This window comes from Peromyscus leucopus, chromosome 10 (assembly GCF_004664715.2).
Source record: "Peromyscus leucopus breed LL Stock chromosome 10, UCI_PerLeu_2.1, whole genome shotgun sequence".
NCBI classification, from domain to species: Eukaryota; Metazoa; Chordata; class Mammalia; order Rodentia; family Cricetidae; genus Peromyscus; species Peromyscus leucopus.
Window position 1 is genome coordinate 88,301,814 of NC_051071.1, and position 20,622 is coordinate 88,322,435.

The window sequence follows — 20,622 nt, forward strand, 5'->3', positions numbered from 1 at the left end:
TTATAAATATTTCCTGCCAGGTGGTGGTGGTGCACGCATTTAATCCCAGCACTTGGGAGGCAGAGGCAGGCGGATCTCTATGAGTTTGAGGCCAGCCTGGTCTACAGAGTGAGTTCCAGGACAGCCAGAGCTACATGGAGAATCTTGCCTCAAAAAAAAAAAAAAAAAAAAAAAAAATCCAGTGTATTTTTCCACTTATAATTTCAGTACTTTTGCTGTTCTACAGCAGTTTTTGGTAAGTGCTGTTAGCATCTGTGGTTAACATGGAGTCCCACAGTAATCATCTCTGAAATGCCATTTCCTCGTTTCTGTGTGCACACTGGTCATCTAAGCACACTGTTCCTCTACCGCATTCTTACCTCAAAGCATGTCTTTTTAAGGAGACAACCTGCTGATCCTGTTTATTTCTTCTGCTGCTGTCGGGCCTGCAAGGCCAGGCTTCTGACTGCCAGTGTTCCCTTTATCTCACATTCTTTTATGAGTACTTTGTATTTCAGAAACAAGAGTACAGACGTAGCATGTTAGATGACCACTATGCTGGGGGACGGTCTGTTATGTCAGATTGCTCTGACTGGCCAATAAATAAAACACTGATTGGCCACTGGCCAGGCAGGAAGTATAGGCAGGATTAACAGAGAGGAGAATTGAGAGAACAGGAAGGTGGAGAGAGTCACTGTCAGCCGCCACCATGACAAGCAGCATGTGAAGACGCCGGTAAGCCACCAGCCACTTGGCAAGGTATAGATTTATAGAAATGGATTAATTTAAGCTATAAGAACAGTTAGCAAGAAGCCTGCCATGGCCATACAGTTTGTAAGCAATATAAGTCTCTGTGTTTACTTGGTTGGGTCTGAGCGGCTGTGGGACTGGCGGGTGACAAAGATTTGTCTTGACTGTGGGTAAGGCAGGAAAACTCTAGTTACACCACTGTCTAGTAAAAATCAGAAATGGAGTACACACAAACTCTCTACATATGATATGAGTCTGCTAAGGAAAATATTTTAAATAATCAAATGAGATATTTATTATTATTATTATTATTATTATTATTATTATTATCAGGGCCATGATCTTTGGCCCTGATAATAAATACAACATGCATGCCAGTAACCACAAATGTCCAGCAATCTATTAGATGAGAAACTGACAGCAGACACGTTTCAAGTCATTCTCCACATTCAGCCAGATGTAGCTAGTCTGCCAAGTGTTACGGTTAAAAGCTTTGAGGGTTGGCTGGAATACAGCGAGCTGTACCAGGGAACACTGACCCAGCCAAACCCGCTCGGAGGCTCACACAGTACACATTACACCAGCAAGCCACCACGTGCTGCTTAACCTCCCCGAGACTCTGGCTCTGGAATGGAAGCTGCCACCATCCCCTCCCCTTCAGACCGGAATGTGTTTTTCTCAGAGTGTCCTTCAAGACCCCTGTCCAGGGATGGGCGGCTGCTGTGCTCCTTGGTCCAGTGAGAAAGAGAGAGAAGCAGAACAAGTCATGAGTGAGGACGCTGTGGTGTTGAGCATAGGTGCGTACATTGTAAAAGTAAAAAGAATCGGGGCTGGAGAGATGACTCAGGTGAAGAGCACTGGCTCCTCTTCCAGAGGTCCCGAGTTCAATTCCCAGAACTCACATGGCAGCTCACGACTGTCTGTAACTCCAGTTCTAGGGATCTGACACCTTCACACCAATGCACGTAAAATAAATTTAAATAAATTATTTTTTAAAAAGTAAGAAGACTGTTGTCTTCAACTGGAGGCAAATCATCTCAGACACTTTCCTAACGTAAGAAACTCAGCTACTGCTTATCCTGTGATATAAAAATGCCTGTGGTGGGAATAACTTAAGGAGAAGGCCTGGGACCCTCCTTATGGGTGTCTAGGTGTCCAGGGTTTTCAGCTGTATGGTGAGAGTCTGATGTGATGCTCTCCTGTCTTTCTGCGGCTTGCTATTTAGTCTTTTATTCTCACTTGCTGTATACTTAAATTCACTCCGTTGAAACAGGAACCACAGCTATCATGGATCATTCTCCATAAAAACAAAACAAACAAACAAACAAAACTTGACAATAGAAAAAAATAGCCCAATATGAAGACTTTAAAATTTGCTGGATAAAAGATACCAATTTGAGCACTTGGGTTTGTTTTCGGTTTGATATGTCTGGCAGGCACTGGGCCAGAGTTCAGATCCCCAGTACCCACATGAACACAAGTAGGTGAAGCCAGCTGCCTATACATAATCCCAGCACTCTGGAAATAGAGAAGGGGATGCCTGGAGCAAGCTAGCTGTATAGATGAGCTCTGGGTTCAACTGAGAGAGTCTACCCCAGCGAGTAAGATGGACAGCAATGTAGAAAGTCTTTGATGTTAATCCTGTACCTACACATGAATGTGAACACAAGTGCACACGTGTCTACACATGTGTGCCATGCACATATACACATAAACAAAAAACAATGAAGAGCTGTTATGTCACAGTGGGATTATCAATATGCTGAGTTTCAGATCTGTAGAAATTAAGTTTCAATAAATACATTGCAAGGTATTAAATGATGAAAAAAACTACTAGTTTCCATTTCCTCTGTTTTTACCAATAACATATTTTATTAATTAATGACAAACTTGAACTAATCATCAAACTATACTACATAAAGGGCTTTTGTAAAAATGCATTCATCTCCTGATAATAAATAAATGCAGCTTTGTACAATTAGAAAACCAAGACAGTGACAAATAACAGAATAAGAAGAAAATGGATCCTGGGTCCAAAACCCCAAGGACTAAACCAGAGACCAAGGTGAAAGGACCCTTGAGGTTTTCTTCCCTAGGTGGTCATGTGTGTCACACATTTCTTTTCCAAGTCTCCCAACTGGGCACTGGACTTCGCTAGTCTAAAGTTGTTACTAAGACATTCTCAGGTGCACAGTTGCATGAGATGGGAAAAATGGAAAGCAACAGCCCTAAGAACAGCCAGTCTACACTCGGTGAGGGCCCAGCATGGCTGCGTTCTGTAGTTCTAAAACTCCAAACAGAAACAAAGGGCTTCTTACAGACACTAATATGGTTTCAATAATGCCTCAGAAACACACATTTTCCTACTTGGTAAACACTCAAGAACTGAAAGTCACCGTCTAGAGACAAAAAGCAAAACATCAATTCATCAGCACCATGTCGAATGAGCCTCAAGTCCTTATGTTGATGGGCAGACTCTTCCCTTCTCAGGGAAAAATCTGCTGCCTGAAGCTAGTATCTTCAGGAGAAAGAACAGATAAAACTCAATAAATTAAATTTTATTCATCAAAATAAACAGCTATTTTAAGGTTTGGCACTACATGAAACGTCTTTCAGAACAAGAATGGGTTCAAAGATAGACAGCTTCATTATTTGCTAGAGCAGGAAACACAGCTTTGTGACTACCATTCTCCAGCCATCGGTCCACAAGGTGTACCCACACCACAACAGCCGACGTTCAGATCAGAGGGGGCCGCGTCAAGTGCTGGCTGATTCCCGAGCATCCCGTGTGGTTGCACAGTTGCTGCTGAGACTCACGTCACATACAGTCCACCACATTAGTGGACCCGTGACCTACATCTCGGATCTGGCTAGTTAAACAGTCACACACGGCTACTCCGGCACCGGCGCGGCAGTGGGACACAGGTCCGACCAGCTCCCACCTGGAAAGACAGGACAAGACTGTCACCACAGAGCACTGGGATCCCAACCAAAGACAATATTTGGGACTGTGGGGCTGGTTTTAAGAGACAGTAAGCTTCCAGAGGGAAAAGAGGTCTCCTCAAACTTCATATTAGTAACACAGCATTCCTCTGTTGTCTCAACTGCTTCCCACAGCTCCAGTTTTCTACAGTAAACCATGTTAAACGGACATTTCTGGAAATAAGCCACTTGGTAAGCTTTAAATGCTATGTTCTGCCTTGCCTAGGATAGCCCCTTATTGGGGTATCATTTCTGTAGATGCTACCCACTCATGGGTCACTGAGGACCTGGACAACTATCATGGTATCAAGTTCTTTTGCTCAAATAACCTTTGTTTTACTTACTAATGGTGCTAGAGTATGAGAACAGTGATGCTGGCAAATTTACTTCAGCATACTGCTAAACACGCTCCTTTTTATTAGTAATGGTACACCGTTTGCCATGCCTAACTTCAGCACTTCAGCATACTGCTAAACACGCTCCTTTTTATTAGTAATGGTACACCGTTTGCCAGGCCTAACTTCAGCACCGAACTTCATCTTAAGCATGCATGGCAGGGGAAGTAGAGCTATCTATCCATGTCAAGTTTGATTCTACCTGTGGTCTTGGGTACCCACTCAGGGAGGGTGACCCCAGAGGATAATCAAGGAGCTCAGCCTTAATCACTTGAAATGGTGCGTTCCGCTAAAGAAAACAGGATGTTACTTACTTGTTCAGCACTGGATCAAATGCCTCCACTGTGTTCAGGTATGCATTGCCATTGTGACCGCCAACTGCAAAGATTTTGCCCATCACGGTAGCGATGCCTACTCCTCCCCGGGGGGTCGTGAGTGCTGCCACATAATCCCACTTGTTGCTTCGGGGGTCGTACCGTTCAACTGAACTCAGAGGGGAGTTATCATCAAAACCACCTATGAAAGAAATATTTAAAAAATGGAATTGCATTCATAAAAACTGACAACTAAGTTTCAACTCAACAGCTTATAAAACTCAAGCTTTTGCTGGGCCTGGTAGAACATGCCGTTAACCCCAGCACTTAGGAGGCAGAGGCAGGCCCTGCAGATGCCTGAGTTCGAGGCCAGCCTGGTCTACATAATGAGTTCCAGGACAGCCAGGACTAGGTAGAGAGACCCTGTCTCAAACAAAACAAAACAAAACAAAACCCTCAAGCTTTTTGTTTGTTTGTTTTGTTTTTTGTTTTTCTGAGACAGGGTTTCTCTGTGTAGCCCTGGCTGTTCTGGAACTCATGCTGTAGATAAGGCTGGTCTTGAACTCACAGAGATCTGCCTCCCCAGTGCTGGGATTAAAGGTGTGTGCCATCACCATATGCTTTTAAAGCCATTTTAGAGTGATTTACAGAAAAAAAGATTACCCTAATACCTAGCTACCAACAACAACCACAATTTTCTACAAGTCAACTCTATTTAGTCAGTATTGTACTTTAACAGTAGGTTTGGATCTTTTTTTCTCTAGGTTTTGAGGCAGGGTTTCAAAAACTGAGAGGTCTTAGCCTCCTCGGTGCTGGGACTGTGGGTGTATACAAACCATGCCTGGATTTGAAGTCTCAAGTGAAAAAGAACAGGAGTTGCTGTAGGAAAGTCGATTTATAGGAAGGAAGCAGCCATTCATAATCCTACCTGAGGGGCAAGCAAGATGGGCTCCCTCTGTGTGCAGGGAGGCCTGAGAAATACTGACCCTCACCAAACCAGGAGGCACATCCAGAAAGGTACTCATTTCCAGGGCTCCTCCTAAAACCATTCTTGCCAGCACAACTGCTGAGCCGGTGGGCTATGGCTGAATCCTTATCTATGTTTGCCAAAGCCATGTCTTCCTTCTGTCATATAGTCAGTCTATGGGTAAGAACTTTTCAATAGAGCATGACTCAGCCCAACTGTTACTGCAACCTCCATCTTTTCCAGGTCCCTTCTAAGTGAGCAGCAGTTCTCTTTAGTGACTCAACCTGTTTTCCTGATCTGAGGAAGTGCTGCTTCCCTGTGATCATTTCCTTAAAAATAAGGTCAGCCTTGCCAGGCAGTGGTGGCGCACACCTTTAGTCCCAGTACTCGGGAGGCAGAAGGAGGCGAATCTCACTGAGTTTAAGGCCAGCCTGGTCTACAAAGTGAGTTCCAGTACAGCCAAGACTGTTATACAGAGAAACCCTGCCTTGAAAAACCAAAACAAATACATAAATAGATAAATAAATAAATAGATAAATAAATAAATAAATAAATAAATAAATAAATAAACAAATAAAATAAGGTCAGCCTAACTGGCCTTGGGGGCACAAGAGCGGGAGAGCTGGCCCTGCACCTCACCAACTGCAGCACAGAGCGGAGAGCTGGCCCTGCACCTCACCAACTGCAGCACAGAGCGGAGAGCTGGCCCTGCACCTCACCAACTGCAGCACAGAGCGGAGAGCTGGCCCTGCACCTCACCAACTGCAGCACAGAGCGGAGAGCTGGCCCTGCACCTCACCAACTGCAGCACAGAGCGGAGAACTGGCCCTGGTGGTGTGGGTGCAGGTGAGCTGGCACCTGAAGGCATGAGAGCAGAGAACTGACCCCGCTCCTTGCTGCCTGCTGCAGTGGGTGAGCTCGCCCTGGTGGTACTAATGAGGGAAAGTAGGCAAGCTGACCAACCCAGCTACCACTCAGGCCCAGAACCAAAGCCATGAGTTGGCCCACCCCAACATCTACCCCATCTATGATCTGCTGGAGCACATGAAAAGCTGGATCTGAAGACCCAAGGCTACAGGACCTCCATGACCCAGGACAACAGGATATCCAAGAGGAGTCCCAGTGAGGGCCCAGTATCAAGGGTGTAGCAGATGCCAGAGGCCTCGAACCAGACTCATTGCAATGAACACTTACAAGTAAAGATGTATGGACTAAAGGGTAAACTGTGTGACTCACTGGGTCACACTACAGCTTCCATGATGAGACTTTTTTCCTTTTTGTATGTTAATTTTTCTTTTAAATTTTATTTTATTTTTTATTGGGGGGGGAGTTGCAAGGGCAGAGGACAGAGATGAAGGGATGGGCAGATGAATGGAATTGGGATGCATAATGTGAAACCCAAAAAGAATTAAAAAAAAAAAAAGCCTAAAAAATTAAGGTCAGATTAAAAAAAAAAAATCAAGTAAAACTTTGTTTTTGGAGACAGGTTTCTCTGTGTAGCCCTGGCTGTCCTGCCTCTGCCTCCTGAGTGCTGAGAATAAAGGCCTGTGCCACCCTTGTCCATTCAAGTAAATCTCTTCTAGCAGGTTAATTTTCTTATACCAATTGAAATGAAATAAATTTTATGTACATAACCAAATGGATTTTTGGCAAAAATTATAAAAAAGAATATTATAGTCTCATCACAACTGTAATTCTTTTCCTTGTAATAAAATGTTGTTACTGCTTTTGTTAATGTGGAAGATCAGGTTGTTAGAGTTACATTCTCTAGAGTCTTCTGTATTGGTTTCATGTAATCTCCCTAGGTAATAAAGAAGAGTCAGTGCTGGGGACGTAGCTCAACAGTGAAGCACACAAGAAGCCTTGGGTTCAATCCCCAGCAATGAAGAGAAAACAAAACAAAAAAACCAAAAAAAACAATCAAGGCAGAGGAAGAGACAAAGCAGAATGCAGTCAGGCTGCTGTTACTTGAATCGGCTATATTCAATGTTGGAGATTTCAGTGCTCCGAGGGAAGCCAGGGCCTCCTGCATCTAGGCAAGAGCTTTACCACTGAGCTGCCCCAGTTCCCAAGGGGGTTGCTTTCATGTTCAATCTGAGTTGTTCTTTCTATCACATCTGTTTTAGCTATAAGGGCCCCAAAGACTCACACTTTGTACAGGTTGCACACACACTGTAAGAACTCTGGTTTCCACGCTCTATAGCACACCACTGACTCTGCAAATGTCTGCAGTGCAGAGGAGGGGGTTAACTCGGTCATTTCCCTTCTTTTTCAAGCAAGAGCCCAGAGAGGCTGGCATTACTTCTACGTGCAAATAAACACTAATAACAATAACCCCCTCTGCTACCACGAACTATAACACACCCCACAGTACACTGCAGCAGCCCCAGGATGTGTAACACGCTAAGGACCTCTCTGGGCATAGTTCTTTCTCTGGAAGGGAGGTTACCAATGGCAACAAAGCAAGGCCTGCGCTGGGCGCAGCTGCAGATGCCGAGAGCACACCATCTCCCTCCAGAGACAGTCTGACAGCTCAGTCATGTGAGGCCCCTGCGGGAGCTCTGCACTGCACCGCACTGCACTGCACTGCACCGCACCGCCCTCAGGAGGCTGCCACAACACAGGCCCTGGCTGCCTCCTTTTCATCCAGGGCAGATCGCTCCGATGCAGGTTAAGAATCCGAGGAAGCACAGCTCTAGAAGCCCTTCTAACCCAGCACTTCAATCAGTCAAAAGGCAAGAGAAAGACTAACACTGCTTCCCACGGAAAAGCCACTCACTTTCTTGAAATTGTAATTTGCTTTGAAATGAACAGGAAGGAAAACAAGTCTTCAGGCCTTTTAGGATTGGTTTTAGCAAAGCATATTTAATTTATGTTTCTACAATTACAAATATATATTTCATTCAAATGCAACCCCTACTTTAGATATAATCTAAGTTTTTCTTTTTGGATTTTTGTTTGTTTGCTTGAGATAGGGTCTCACTATATATCCCTGGCTTGCCTGGAGCCTACTATGTAGATCAGGGTGACCTCAAACCCACAGAGACTCACTTGCTTCTGCCTCCTGAGTGCTGGGATTAAGGCATGTGCCACCACACCTGGCAGAAGTTTTAAATATGAAGATTGGAATCAAGAAGCCTTAATGTCAACTTTAAAAATTCAAAAGCACACTCAGGACTGATTCTACTAGAGATTAAATGAGGTAACCGTTTGTTACATGTCATTTTATGGCATTTGTCACCGTATGTCTTGATAGATGAGAGAGATGACATGTACTCACCGACAACATATAAGCAGCCGTGAAGCTCACTAACACCATTGCCTGCTCTGCGCTGACCCATTTCCTTGACCTCTATCCACTTGTCCAGATGTGGATGGTACCTCTCCACACTGGATAAGGAGGCCACTCCATCATTGCCACCCACTGCGTAAACATGGTTCTAAAGAGGGAGAACACACATCAGTTGGATCTATCCACGTCCTAACAGGTGAGCAGAACGTAGGGAAACTGGTATTTCATGAGCCGTTTGGTATATAGTCAACCCTGCAGCTGCCGACGTGGATCAGACCATGCTGACCATGGACGTGGTTGGTGCCTCTCCATGGGAAGTGGCTGTGTCACTTACCACTAAAGCCACCGAGCCAACGCCTCCCCGGGGCGTGTTCATTGGTGCCACTGTACTCCACTGGTCAGATTCGATGTCGTATCTCTCCACGTCACTAAAGCAAGTATTGTCATCTAGCCCTCCAATTGCATATATTGGGCCCCCTAAGGAGGCCAAAGCAATTCCTCTCCTGTAAAAACAAGATGAGTAAAACATGCTTTAGTATCTGAGTTTGTTTCAGGAAAAAGAAGAAAGTTTTATCAATGCAAACCACTTCTGAGGATAATCATCAAAGCATGTGGTTTTCTTCCAATGTTCTAAAATGTACTAAAGTTTCTGAGCATGTGCTCAGATCCCTTGACCTGTACAGGCTACTGGAAACTTGGGTCAAGCTCTGTTTTTTTCTTTTTCTTGGGGTTGAGCCCAGAGCCTTGCATCTAACAGGAATGCATTCTACCCCTGAGCTACATCCTAACCCTAAACTCAGGACAAATAATAATGCAAAATCCAACAAAATAGTATAAAGAAATCCAAAGTGTTCAGTTACCCAATAGATAGTTATATAATCGAGGAGTCAATGGTTTGATAAGAGAGCAGTCGGCTGTGGATTTAAAAAGCCAACTTCAGGTCTGAACCCGTGAGTTCATTTTGTTGCAGTTTCATTAAAACACCGTAAATGAATGTTCATTTTCCTATCACATGCTTTGCATGCACTGCTTTATTTCTGAAGAGCATTTATTTTTCCTTTGAGAGGAAGACTTAGCCCCTACTGAAAGTTAACTCATTGTTATATGGACAATAAAAAAGGACAAATTATAGCCACCAAAAGTTGAGCTATTCTAAATGCTACAGTAGCCTTAGAGGCCTCCCAGGATAAACACTTAACTCAGAGTTGGCTTTAGGTCCCTCCCATTTCCCTGGAAACATCAGAAAAGCAAACCTCAGCTCTGCCACTCCTTAAGCTCCATGGTCAAAGGTGTGGGATGCTCTAGTCCCAGTTACTGTCACACAGCATGTTCTCGGGTGTACTCCTAACCTGCTAATCTTTAAGGTAGCCCTGTGTTTACATCATTCAACTTTTTTGTGCATCCCTGTATACACTTTATTTTCAAATTATAAACATATATTTCTGCATAAACAGATTATATTAATTGCAAAAGTGCACCTGAAGTAAAAGTTTAAAAGTTGATAGAGACCAGCATAAAGAACAATGCAGCTATCATCATATGGCCAGCACAGCATGAAGAGCAATATGATTATAATCTCCCTGAGCTCTCTTCACTCCTGTGAATGTAGACGACTGTGCTGTAGACACACTACCCCTCTCCTTTACGGTAGACGACTGTAAACACACTACCCCTCTCCTTTACTGTAGACAGCACTGTAGACACACTACCCCTCTCCTTTACTGTAGACTGTGCTGTAGACACACTACCCCTCTCCTTTACGATAGACGACTGTAAACACACTACCCCTCTCCTTTACAGTAGACTGCACTGTAGACACACTACCCCTCTCCTTTACTGTAGACTGCACTGTAGACACACTACCCCTCTCCTTTACTGTAGACTGTAGACACACTACCCCTCTCCTTTACTGTAGACTGTAGACACACTACCCCTCTCCTTTACTGTAGACTGCACTGTAGACACACTACCCCTCTCCTTTACTGTAGACTGTAGACACACTACCCCTCTCCTTTACTGTAGACGACGGCACTGTAGACACACTACCCCTCTCCTTTACTGTAGACTGTAGACACACTACCCCTCTCCTTTACTGTAGACTGCACTGTAGACACACTACCCCTCTCCTTTACTGTAGACTGCACTGTAGACACACTACCCCTCTCCTTTACTGTAGACTGTAGACACACTACCCCTCTCCTTTACTGTAGACTGTAGACACACTACCCCTCTCCTTTACTGTAGACTGTAGACACACTACCCCTCTCCTTTACTGTAGACTGTAGACACACTACCCCTCTCCTTTACTGTAGACGACTGTAGACACACTACCCATCTCCTTTACTGTAGACTGCGCTGTAGACACACTACCCCTCTCCTTTACTGTAGACTATAGACACACTACCCCTCTCCTTTACTGTAGACTGTAGACACACTACCCCTCTCCTTTACTGTAGACTGTAGACACACTACCCCTCTCCTTTACGGTCTGTGCTTCACACTGGCACAAGCCAGCTACTCTACTCTGCACAAAGCATCCACAAACCCTCTCTCCCACCATGCAGTGCTGTTATAACCAATACGCTCTAGGCTTTAACATACACCCTTGTTTGACACTTCTTGAGGGTTTTGTCTACAGAATACTTGGTCTGCTTGTTTTGGGAGCTGCTGCTGTCGGCTGCACTAAGTGGTGCTGGGGAAGTGAACTCAGGACCTCGGGCATGTTAGGGAAGCACTAAGACACAGAGCTGTATCCCGGGGCTACTGCCTTTCTGAATCCTGTTTTGGTGACATGATTTTAATTGCTCTTTCATCTAGATGTTGGAAGTTACTATTCAAATCATTAATACAAATTTACAAGAGGCTAAATTACTGAATCATGTAGTTAACATTCTCCCCTTTAGATAAGTTCTAATAATCAAAATATAGTTCAATTTATTAAAGATGAGAATTTAAAATATTTTAAAATTGTGAAGAAAACAGAAATTGAGAGATCTATTTTCTTAACAAGATAGTAATAAGCCTTAGAGCTAGTTAGAAACATGTTTGAGAGAAACACTACATGAATTTTCATTAAGGTCAGAAACAAGACAAAAATACCTGCTTCAATTTCTATTCATATGGCACCAAATTATCAGCCCATAAAGGAGGTATGTGAAGCAGACTAGAAACCTAAGAATGTATAAGGAGGGCTGGAGGGATGCTCAGGGGTCAAGAACAGTCACTGCTTCTGCAGAGGACTGGAGTTTGATGTCTGGCAGTCTGGTTAACCGGCTTATAGACAACTGTATCTCTAGCTCCAGGGGATCCGATACCCTCTCTGGCCTCAGTGGGCACTTGCATGCACACATGTACACACACACACACCACACACACACACCACACACACACACACACACACACACACACACACACACACCACACACACACACACACACACACACACACACACACACCACACACACACCACACACACACACACACACACACACACACACCACACACACACCACACACACACACACACACACACACACACACACACACACACACCACACACACTCACACTCTAAAGAAAAATGTATTGGGAAACTGGCAAAAGTTGGCAGCATTGCATTGATGCTTATTTCTGACACTGAACTCCAGCTGTGAGATGTTAGATACGGGAAACTGGGTGAAAGATATATGGATATACCTTGGCATGATGGGAACTTCAAGCCAGGTGATTCTTAGCTCTAGAGGGCTACCCTCCAGCATTGGAGGACTTTTATCAGCATCCCTGAGCTGTCTATGAGATACTAGCAGTAACTGTCTGGCGGAGGAGGAAATATGATCTTCAGCTGAGAATACCTGACACCTGGAACTCTACATATTCTTGGATAACAAGTGTAAGGCCTACCTGTATGACATGAGATTCTGTCTTGCTACAACGCAACAAAACACAAACAAACAGAGCACAATACCAAGGGCTGTTGAGGTGGCTCAGCAGATAAAGGCATTTGCCACTGAGCTTGATGACCCGAGTCTGACCCCTGGAAACCATGATGGAAGGAGAGAACCAACTCCTGTGAGCTCCCCATGACCTCCACACATGCACTCCTGGTGCAGGAAGGCATGCACCTCCCTTCTCTTCCGCCAAATAAATAAATGAGCACAAAAAGCATTTTAAATAAAATTAGACAAAATGAACAAAAAAAGGAATGCTAAAATATTTGCAACTTTTCTGGAAAAACAACAACAACAACAAACCCTAAAGTCGTTTCAAACAAAGCAGTAAGGCTTCCTACAGAAGACTGTGGCTACCATGATGGGAACTAAAAGGCAAATCCATTCAAACCAGTTTGAAAGCATGTGTGTGAGTGTGTGCACACGCACATGTGTGTACAGGTGCTGGAGGAGTCCACAACAGGGTGTCAGCCTCACAAAGGTGGTTGTGCGCTGCTCGATGTGGGGGCTGTGAACTAAACCTCTGGAAGAGCAGCACACACTTTAACTGCTGATCCATCTGGCCACACCCTTATGATTCCATTATTTTTTTAAACATTTATTTATTTGATGTGCATTAGTGTTTTGCCTGCATGTATGTCTGTGTGAGGGTGTCTGATCCTCTTGAACTAGAGTTACAGACAATTGTGAGCTGCCATGTGGGTGCTGGGAATTGAACCCTGGTCCTCTCTCTGGAAGAGTGCTATTGACCACTGAGCCATCTCTCCAGCCCCCGATGATTCCATTCTTAAATATAAAAAATTGTGACAAAGCATGGCTTTGGATGCTTTGACAAAATGGACTTGAGAAGGATAAGTTCCTAAAAGTAGGAAAAAACTTCAAAGTAAGATTTTTTTTCAGTATTGTCTTTTAACTTTACACTATCAATTCAAAGGAATTTGCAGGGACCTACCTCTTGGTGTTCATTGACGCCTTCATCATCCATTTATTAGTGAGAGGATCAAACATCTCCATGCTACCTAAATGCTCATTCCCATCATGTCCACCCACTGCATACACTTTACCTGTCAAATAAAGAAGTATTTTTATTTAATTCCCAAGTGTTACTATTTCATGTAAACAGTACATGACTAGAATGTCATAATAAATTAACTTTTAACATTTTTTTTCTGTTCAACATTGAATTGAGGTCATCAATAGGAAGTGAAAAATCAGTTCAAGCTTTCAATAAACATGTCCTTGTGTGTACAGCTATAATGCTTTCAAACATCATTCTTGGGTTTCCCACTTTATCAAATAGTAAATGAAATCATTAATTCTGCTTTCAAAACAGGTCAATAAAATGAAAAAAGGCTAAAAACAAATAAGGAAAATGTAAAACTGTTAATACAAAATGATCAACCTTTTTCTGAGTAAAAAAAAAAAAACCAACAACAGAAAGTGAGACGACTGTGGTCTATCACTGAGCTATATCCTCAGCTGCCTCAGCATTTTCCTACACTGTACAGTTAGAGAAATAAGATTTTAAATCATTACTAAAAATTAATTAATTGCAGAACCCTAGAAAATTATTAGAAGGATTTTAAGAATTATTAGAAGAATTTTCAGAATCAGCGTTTCTTCATTTCATAGGAGTGCTAACGTTTCTGAAAACACAGAGGCCGGGGATGGCTCAGCAGTCAGGAGTGCTTGGTGCTCTTGCAGACAACCCAACAGCACCACACTGATGCTCGAAACCGTCCAGAACCCCGTTCCAGGGGGATCTGATGCCCTCTTCTGGCCTCTTCTTGCACCATGTACACACATGGTGTACATACATACATGCAGACACACAGTCATACACATAATAAAATTAGCTGGGTGGTGGTGGGGGCACACCTTTAATCCCAGCACTTGATGGATCTCTGACTTTGAGGCCAGCCTGGTCTACAGAGCGAGTTCTGGACAGTCAGGGCTATACAGAAATCCTGTCTCAGAAAACCCAAAATTAATAAACAAAATAAATAATAAAAAATCTCTTAAAATATATAAAAAATAACTAAGGAGCTAGGAATGTAGCTCAGTTGACAGAGTTCTTGCCTACCACACAGGAAACCCTGGGTCAGCTCCCAGCACTGAGTAAACTAGATGTGGTGTGCACACCTGTGATCCCAGCCCAAGAGTTCTAGAAGCAGGAAGATCAGAGGTTCAATGTCAGCCTCAGGTACACAGTGAGTTCCAAGACACAAGGGACCTTCTCTTGAAAATTTTAGTAAAAACTGAAACTGATTTAGAACTAAAATATTTACTATAATTGATCCCAGGACATGTCATACATAAGACAAGTGTTCTATCACTGAGACACCTTTCCAGCCCTTGGCAACTTGAACCAGGGTCTTGGTTCATGTAGCTCAGGCTGGCCTGGAACCCAAATCTTCCTGCCTCAGTCTCCAAATGCTGGGATTATAAGTATGTGCCACCATACCCAGCCATAAGAATTTTGCTTTCCAGCTGCTCATTTTAAAATTTATATACCAACATGCTGATTTATATACCAATTTGATAATTTGTATACCAATATACTAATTTCTATACCAACATGCCAAGCATCTGTGGACAGAGGCAAGCAAATGACCACAACTCAAAAATTTCATCAATATATTAAAATACTTTACAACTAATACTAATAAATAATATTAATAATTTATTGTTATTTTATATTTATATATTTTAATATATAATATAATATATTTAATTTATATATTATTAATAAAAATAATAATAAAAAGAAAATCTCAAAGCTCATGTAATTAAGAAAAGCACCATGGTTTTATGATATCATTCAGCAACAACAGACCCACCTTCCACAGAGATCACACCTACATGCCGCCTTCGGCTATTCATTTCTGGTCCAAAGAACCAACTGTTTTTGTTGATAGAATAGCATTCAATACTACGAAAGGGGTCACCAGATCCACCTCGACCACCTACACAGAACAGCACACCTGAAGGAAAAGCCACAAGACACAGATCAGTAGCATGGCTTTTTAAAACTTTATTTTTAATTGGTGTGGAAAACAATTGTCAAATTCTGAGTAATTTTTTTAAAGGGTGAGTTATGAAATCGAATTTTCTTTTTGTTCCCTTTCCTTGAACCTTTCAAAGATTGTGATTCATCAGTTATCTATCCTTTTCTGTATCCTCGCTCATTACAAGTGCCCTTGCTAAAGTCCTAACAATCATTTTACTTGTTTTTCTCTAGGGAGAAGGACACACATACTCATATAATGCAGAGAGAGCCTCTGTCCTGGCCACTGCGGATCTGCCCGCCTTAATCAACCTCTAAAGTTCCCCACTAAACACAACACAGAGTTAAATACGTTCACTTACCTGTTTGGAAAATTCCTCTCTTGGTGCCTGTGACATCCAGGTTTCCTTTGTTTTCATGTTCCCCACACTGCCCCTCACCACTTCCTACCCTCTGGGGAGAGGTCCGTCTCCGTGTTGAAGTGTCCGTATCACGGGACCTCCATTAACGTGCCTGAGCCCTGAGACCCAGGGTACCCCAGCACCTCCTGCCTTCCTCCCCGACCTGTCACACCTGCCCTCTCAAGCTGCCACTGTCTGGTGCAGGTCTCCACCAGCCACAGCTCAGTTGCAAGATCCAGCCTGTCCTCACCAAGAAGCCATCTTGCTTCTAGACTGCCAACAGAACTGTGGTGGTCTGAATGACAAGGGCCCCCACAGGCCACAGGGAGCGGCACTGTTAGGAAGTGTGGCCTTGTTGGAGGAAGTGTGTCACTGGGGGCGGGCTTTGAGGTTTCAGATGCTCAAGCCTGGCCCAGTGTGTTGTTCTCTCTTCCTGCTGCCCATGCATCTGGGTGTAGAACTCTCAGCTACTCCTCCAGCACCATGTCTGCCTACATGCCACCATGTGCTGCCATGATGACAACGGACTGAGCCCCTGAAATTGTAAACCACCTCAATTAGATGTTCTCCTTTATAAGAGTTGCTGTGGTCATGGTATCTCTTCATAGCAATAAAACCCTAACAAAGACAAGGACAACCTGATAAAAGACTGTTTCAACACTCTCCCATGCCCTGATTATAAAAATGGTTAAGACAACATATCTTATATCTATTTACCACAATCAGGAAAAAGCAACTTTGATGTAATTCAGAATCATCTGAAGGTATGAAGTAGAGATCTGGGGTCTGACCCTCAGAGTCTCTGATTTGGTCATTTAGGGGAGATGTAAGGACTGTATTTCTAACAGGCTCCAGGGGTGACTGTGTGCATCACTCTGAGTGCCTTCCAGGTAAAGCCTCAGGGCTAGAGATGTGCTCAGGGTTGGATGTCTAAGAGCTGGGATTCATCCCCAGAACTGCAAGAAAGACAAATGACACCTTTATCACAGCATAAATGCCCTCTAGTCTAACACTACCAACAGCTCAAGCTCCGGCACATGCATCCAGCGCCCATCCTTGGAGTTTCCTACAGCGCTTTTGGTAACTATCATTCACCTACACGTGACTGAAATGTCCATACACTGACAACTGCCACCCCAAACTAGAGTACCACTGTGGTAGTGAGCGTTATGCACTAACTAGGTAGTGCCTGGCATGTGCTCAGCTGTGGAAGTGAGTGTTTACACACTTAACTAGCTAATGCCTGGCATGTGCTCAGCTGTTTGAAAGTGAGCATTTACACACTTAACTAGCTAATGCCTGGCATGTGCTCAGCTGTTTGAAAGTAAACATTTACACACTTATCTAGATAGTGCCTGGCATGTGCTCACCATGGAAGTGAGCATTTGCACACTAACTAGATAGTGCCTGGCATGTCCTTGGCACTCTGGGGAGATAAAGGGAGCTGAAGAGCATTCCCCCTAAGTGGCATCCTGAAGATGATCTATGTATTATTTAAAACAAAGGCTGAGCTTCATTTTCTCTAAAACTTTTCCTGTCCCTTACAAAGTAGCCACCACCACTCTCGGTGGTCACCCCACACTTGGTGGTCCCAGCAAAGCACCTGCAACACTATACTGAATTTATCTCTTCAACTATCTGTTCCCAACCAGGCTGTCTGTCTGCTTTTCTACAGCCTGTTCCAGAGTCTGCAACGGAGGAGGCATTTAATGTCTGCTGAGTGACTACGGAAATGGATGAGTTGACCCACTCACGCTCCCTTTCCCACTAATTCAACACTTTGAGTCAGAGAAGCTCAGGTTAGAGGAGACCTACAAGATCACACAGTCAAGTTGATAATAAACTGAGGCCTCGAAAGATTAACAGTGGCAGGATTAGAATCCCAGAATGTCATCTTATTCTTAGATCACATTTTTTCGAAACTACATCAGTCACCTTTGAACATGTTATGAAAGAAAAAAAAACAAACAAAAAGCTAAAATGGAGGCAAAAATATCAGAATACAAATGTGGTTTATGTTTAGTTTGGAAAATTCCAGCCCCATCATTGGTTGTCTCTTCCCTAAATGGAAGAACACCATCTACCTCATAAAAGGCTGAGTCCTTTGTTAAAACCTGCTCTGTAATGTTCTTATAAGGGACCACACACTGACATTTGGTATATTTTGGCATGAACCGAGGCTGCGGAGACGGTGAATTTAAATCTGGGTTTGCAGAATGCTTGCCTAGCATGCACGGAGCCCTGGGCTTCATCCCACAGCAAACAAACAAGCAGAGAAAACAGTGAACTTAAAGAATTTAATTAAGCATCATAAACATATGAGATAGGATTCACAAAAATAGAATTCTGTGATATAAAAAAAAAAGGACCCTTTTTCACAGATGTGGTTGGCCTGGAAGTTTCCATAGTCACTATGTAGACTAGGCTGGCATCAAACTCACAAGATAAAAATCTACCTGCCTCTCTCTCAAACAAGTGCTGGGTGGGATTAAAGACATCTAAACGTGCTGCTGGCTGAAACTGAAAACCATAATTCTATTTACTAACATAAAAAGGAGAAACAACGGTCCAATTACTTAGAAGAACATCTCCAGAAGCCGGTGGACTCATACTGAAGGCACCTTTCTGTGGTGTCAGGCTGGTCCCGACAGTGCTACTGCGTGACAGTGCAGAGGAAACCTCGGTGCAGGATTCCGTCTGCTGAGCTGTTGGACTTCACTGATGTTCTCTCATCCTGGTCAGCCCGGGATACACGGGGACTTCAAGCAAGATACACACACACACACACACACACACACACACACACACACACACACTTTTCTTGGAGCAATATAAAGTCTAAAAGTGGTATAATTAATGTGAAGCTATATGCTCCTTAAATGTAAGAGCTTTAAATTCTATGGGCTTAAAAGCCCTTCATACAAATGCTTTTATGCTTTTCGTTTGATTTGGTAAAATATAATGACAAGTGCTGGAATATGTAATGTGTGTCAAGCTCAATGTTTGGCACTATAGATACAAGCCTTAAACATCTTCAGCCATTTAAGGACATATCAATCTCAAGACATGTCAATAAAGAGATTACAAAGCAACATAGCTAATCAAATTCCAACAAAGCTCTCTAAAGGCACCAACGGCGGCCAAAGAATCAGGGAGGACCTCGGAGGAAAAGCTATTACTCCAGATTCTGTAGGATTCACAGCCTTTTATAAAAACTGGCTATTGTAGCCAGGCACAGCAGTGATGACTGTGATCAAGCATTCAAGAGGCGGAGGCAGGGCTGTGAGTTTAAGGACGGCCTGGGCTACAATGGGATTCTGTCTCGTTAAAGCAAACTAAAAAAGCAAGAAAGTGCTGTGTTAGTAAAACGAAATGATGTACATTACGAATCGTGGATACACACATACACTTACATACTAATTATTACCTTAAGACACTCAGACCCGAATTATCTGACTGTTAAGTTTAGGCATACGTAACCCAGCCCTCAGATACATCAAATGCCCTTTCTGGCAAGTGGCTGGAGTGAGCATCATTTACTCACCAGCCGTATGCTTCCTTGGGGTAGTGCGGACCGTGTACTCAAAGTCAGGGACCGGTTTGCTGCTCAAATGAAGGTGATAGTTCCTTGCTTCATCCAGCAGATCTCTACATTTTAGGTTTTGCTTGACAATCTGTTCTTTTGCCACAACTCCCATAAGGAAATCAACCGGCAATAATGGCAGACGAACCTACAATCATGAACAATTATGCATGGAAAGTTAGAAGTTGAAAAATAATTGTTACACATGCTTTAAAAAATCCAATTAGAATCATGCTTTGAATGTGTTTTCTTCCTCTGATAAAAATATAAATAAATTTGCTCTTAATAGGTTAAGATTTGATAACACCACTAAGAACGTTTATTAAATTTGAGCATAACTGAGCATGGTGACTCATGTCTGTAACCCCAGAATATGGGAGGCCAAGAGAGAAGGGTTCTGGATTTGGGGCCAGTCTAAGCGACAGAGTACCAGGCTAGTCTGGGCCATATAGACTCTGTCTCCAAACAACATATTGAATTAAGTACCCAGTGGTTTTAGCTTTGTTTTGAGACACATTTTAATGCAGCCATGGCTAGTCTCTAACTTGCTGTGTAGCCCAGGATGCTTTCCAGCTCTGCTCCTCTTGCCTTATCTCCTAAGTGCTGCGGTTACAGGCACGCATCACTACGTCTGCCTTGGGCTGTGCTGAGGACCAAACCCAGGGCTTTATTCATGGTAGGCAAGCATTCTGTCCACTGAGCTACATCCCTACCCTGATCCAGTATTTTTATCAACTACAAATTTTTCACAAAGCATTAATTCAGAAAAAGGTAAGTAAGTGAAACTATTCCTCTTCAGGTAGCATCATTTTACTTCTCAGTAAACAAAGTCAACAAAAGGAGGAAGAGGTGGAAGAGAACAAGAGGAGACAACAGGAAGGAAACAGACCACGGGGTACAGACCCTGGAAGGCCTCGTTGTCAGTTCCCTATCCACAGTACCCACAGCACAGTTACAAAACAGGAACAATCATAACACGCATTCCTGAGATTTCAAAATAAACTTCAG

The 20,622-nt window shown here is 43.2% G+C and overlaps 1 protein-coding gene across 3 annotated transcripts in view; it reads right to left on the reverse strand.

The window, feature by feature from the left end:
* Positions 1 to 2,572: 2,572 nt before the first annotated feature.
* Klhl8 (kelch like family member 8) overlaps positions 2,573 to 20,622 on the reverse strand; it is a 45,585-nt gene continuing 27,535 nt past the window's right edge. For all 3 annotated transcript variants that reach the window (XM_028867305.2, XM_028867306.2, XM_028867307.2), the window contains 7 exons: positions 19,576 to 19,762; positions 15,464 to 15,607; positions 13,576 to 13,687; positions 9,014 to 9,182; positions 8,668 to 8,827; positions 4,421 to 4,622; positions 2,573 to 3,671 (listed from right to left, as the gene is read on the reverse strand). In XM_028867305.2, coding sequence (XP_028723138.1) covers positions 3,548 to 3,671; positions 4,421 to 4,622; positions 8,668 to 8,827; positions 9,014 to 9,182; positions 13,576 to 13,687; positions 15,464 to 15,607; positions 19,576 to 19,762 — 1,098 coding nt within the window. In that variant the 3' untranslated portion in view covers positions 2,573 to 3,547. The remainder of the gene's footprint in view (positions 3,672 to 4,420; positions 4,623 to 8,667; positions 8,828 to 9,013; positions 9,183 to 13,575; positions 13,688 to 15,463; positions 15,608 to 19,575; positions 19,763 to 20,622) is intronic.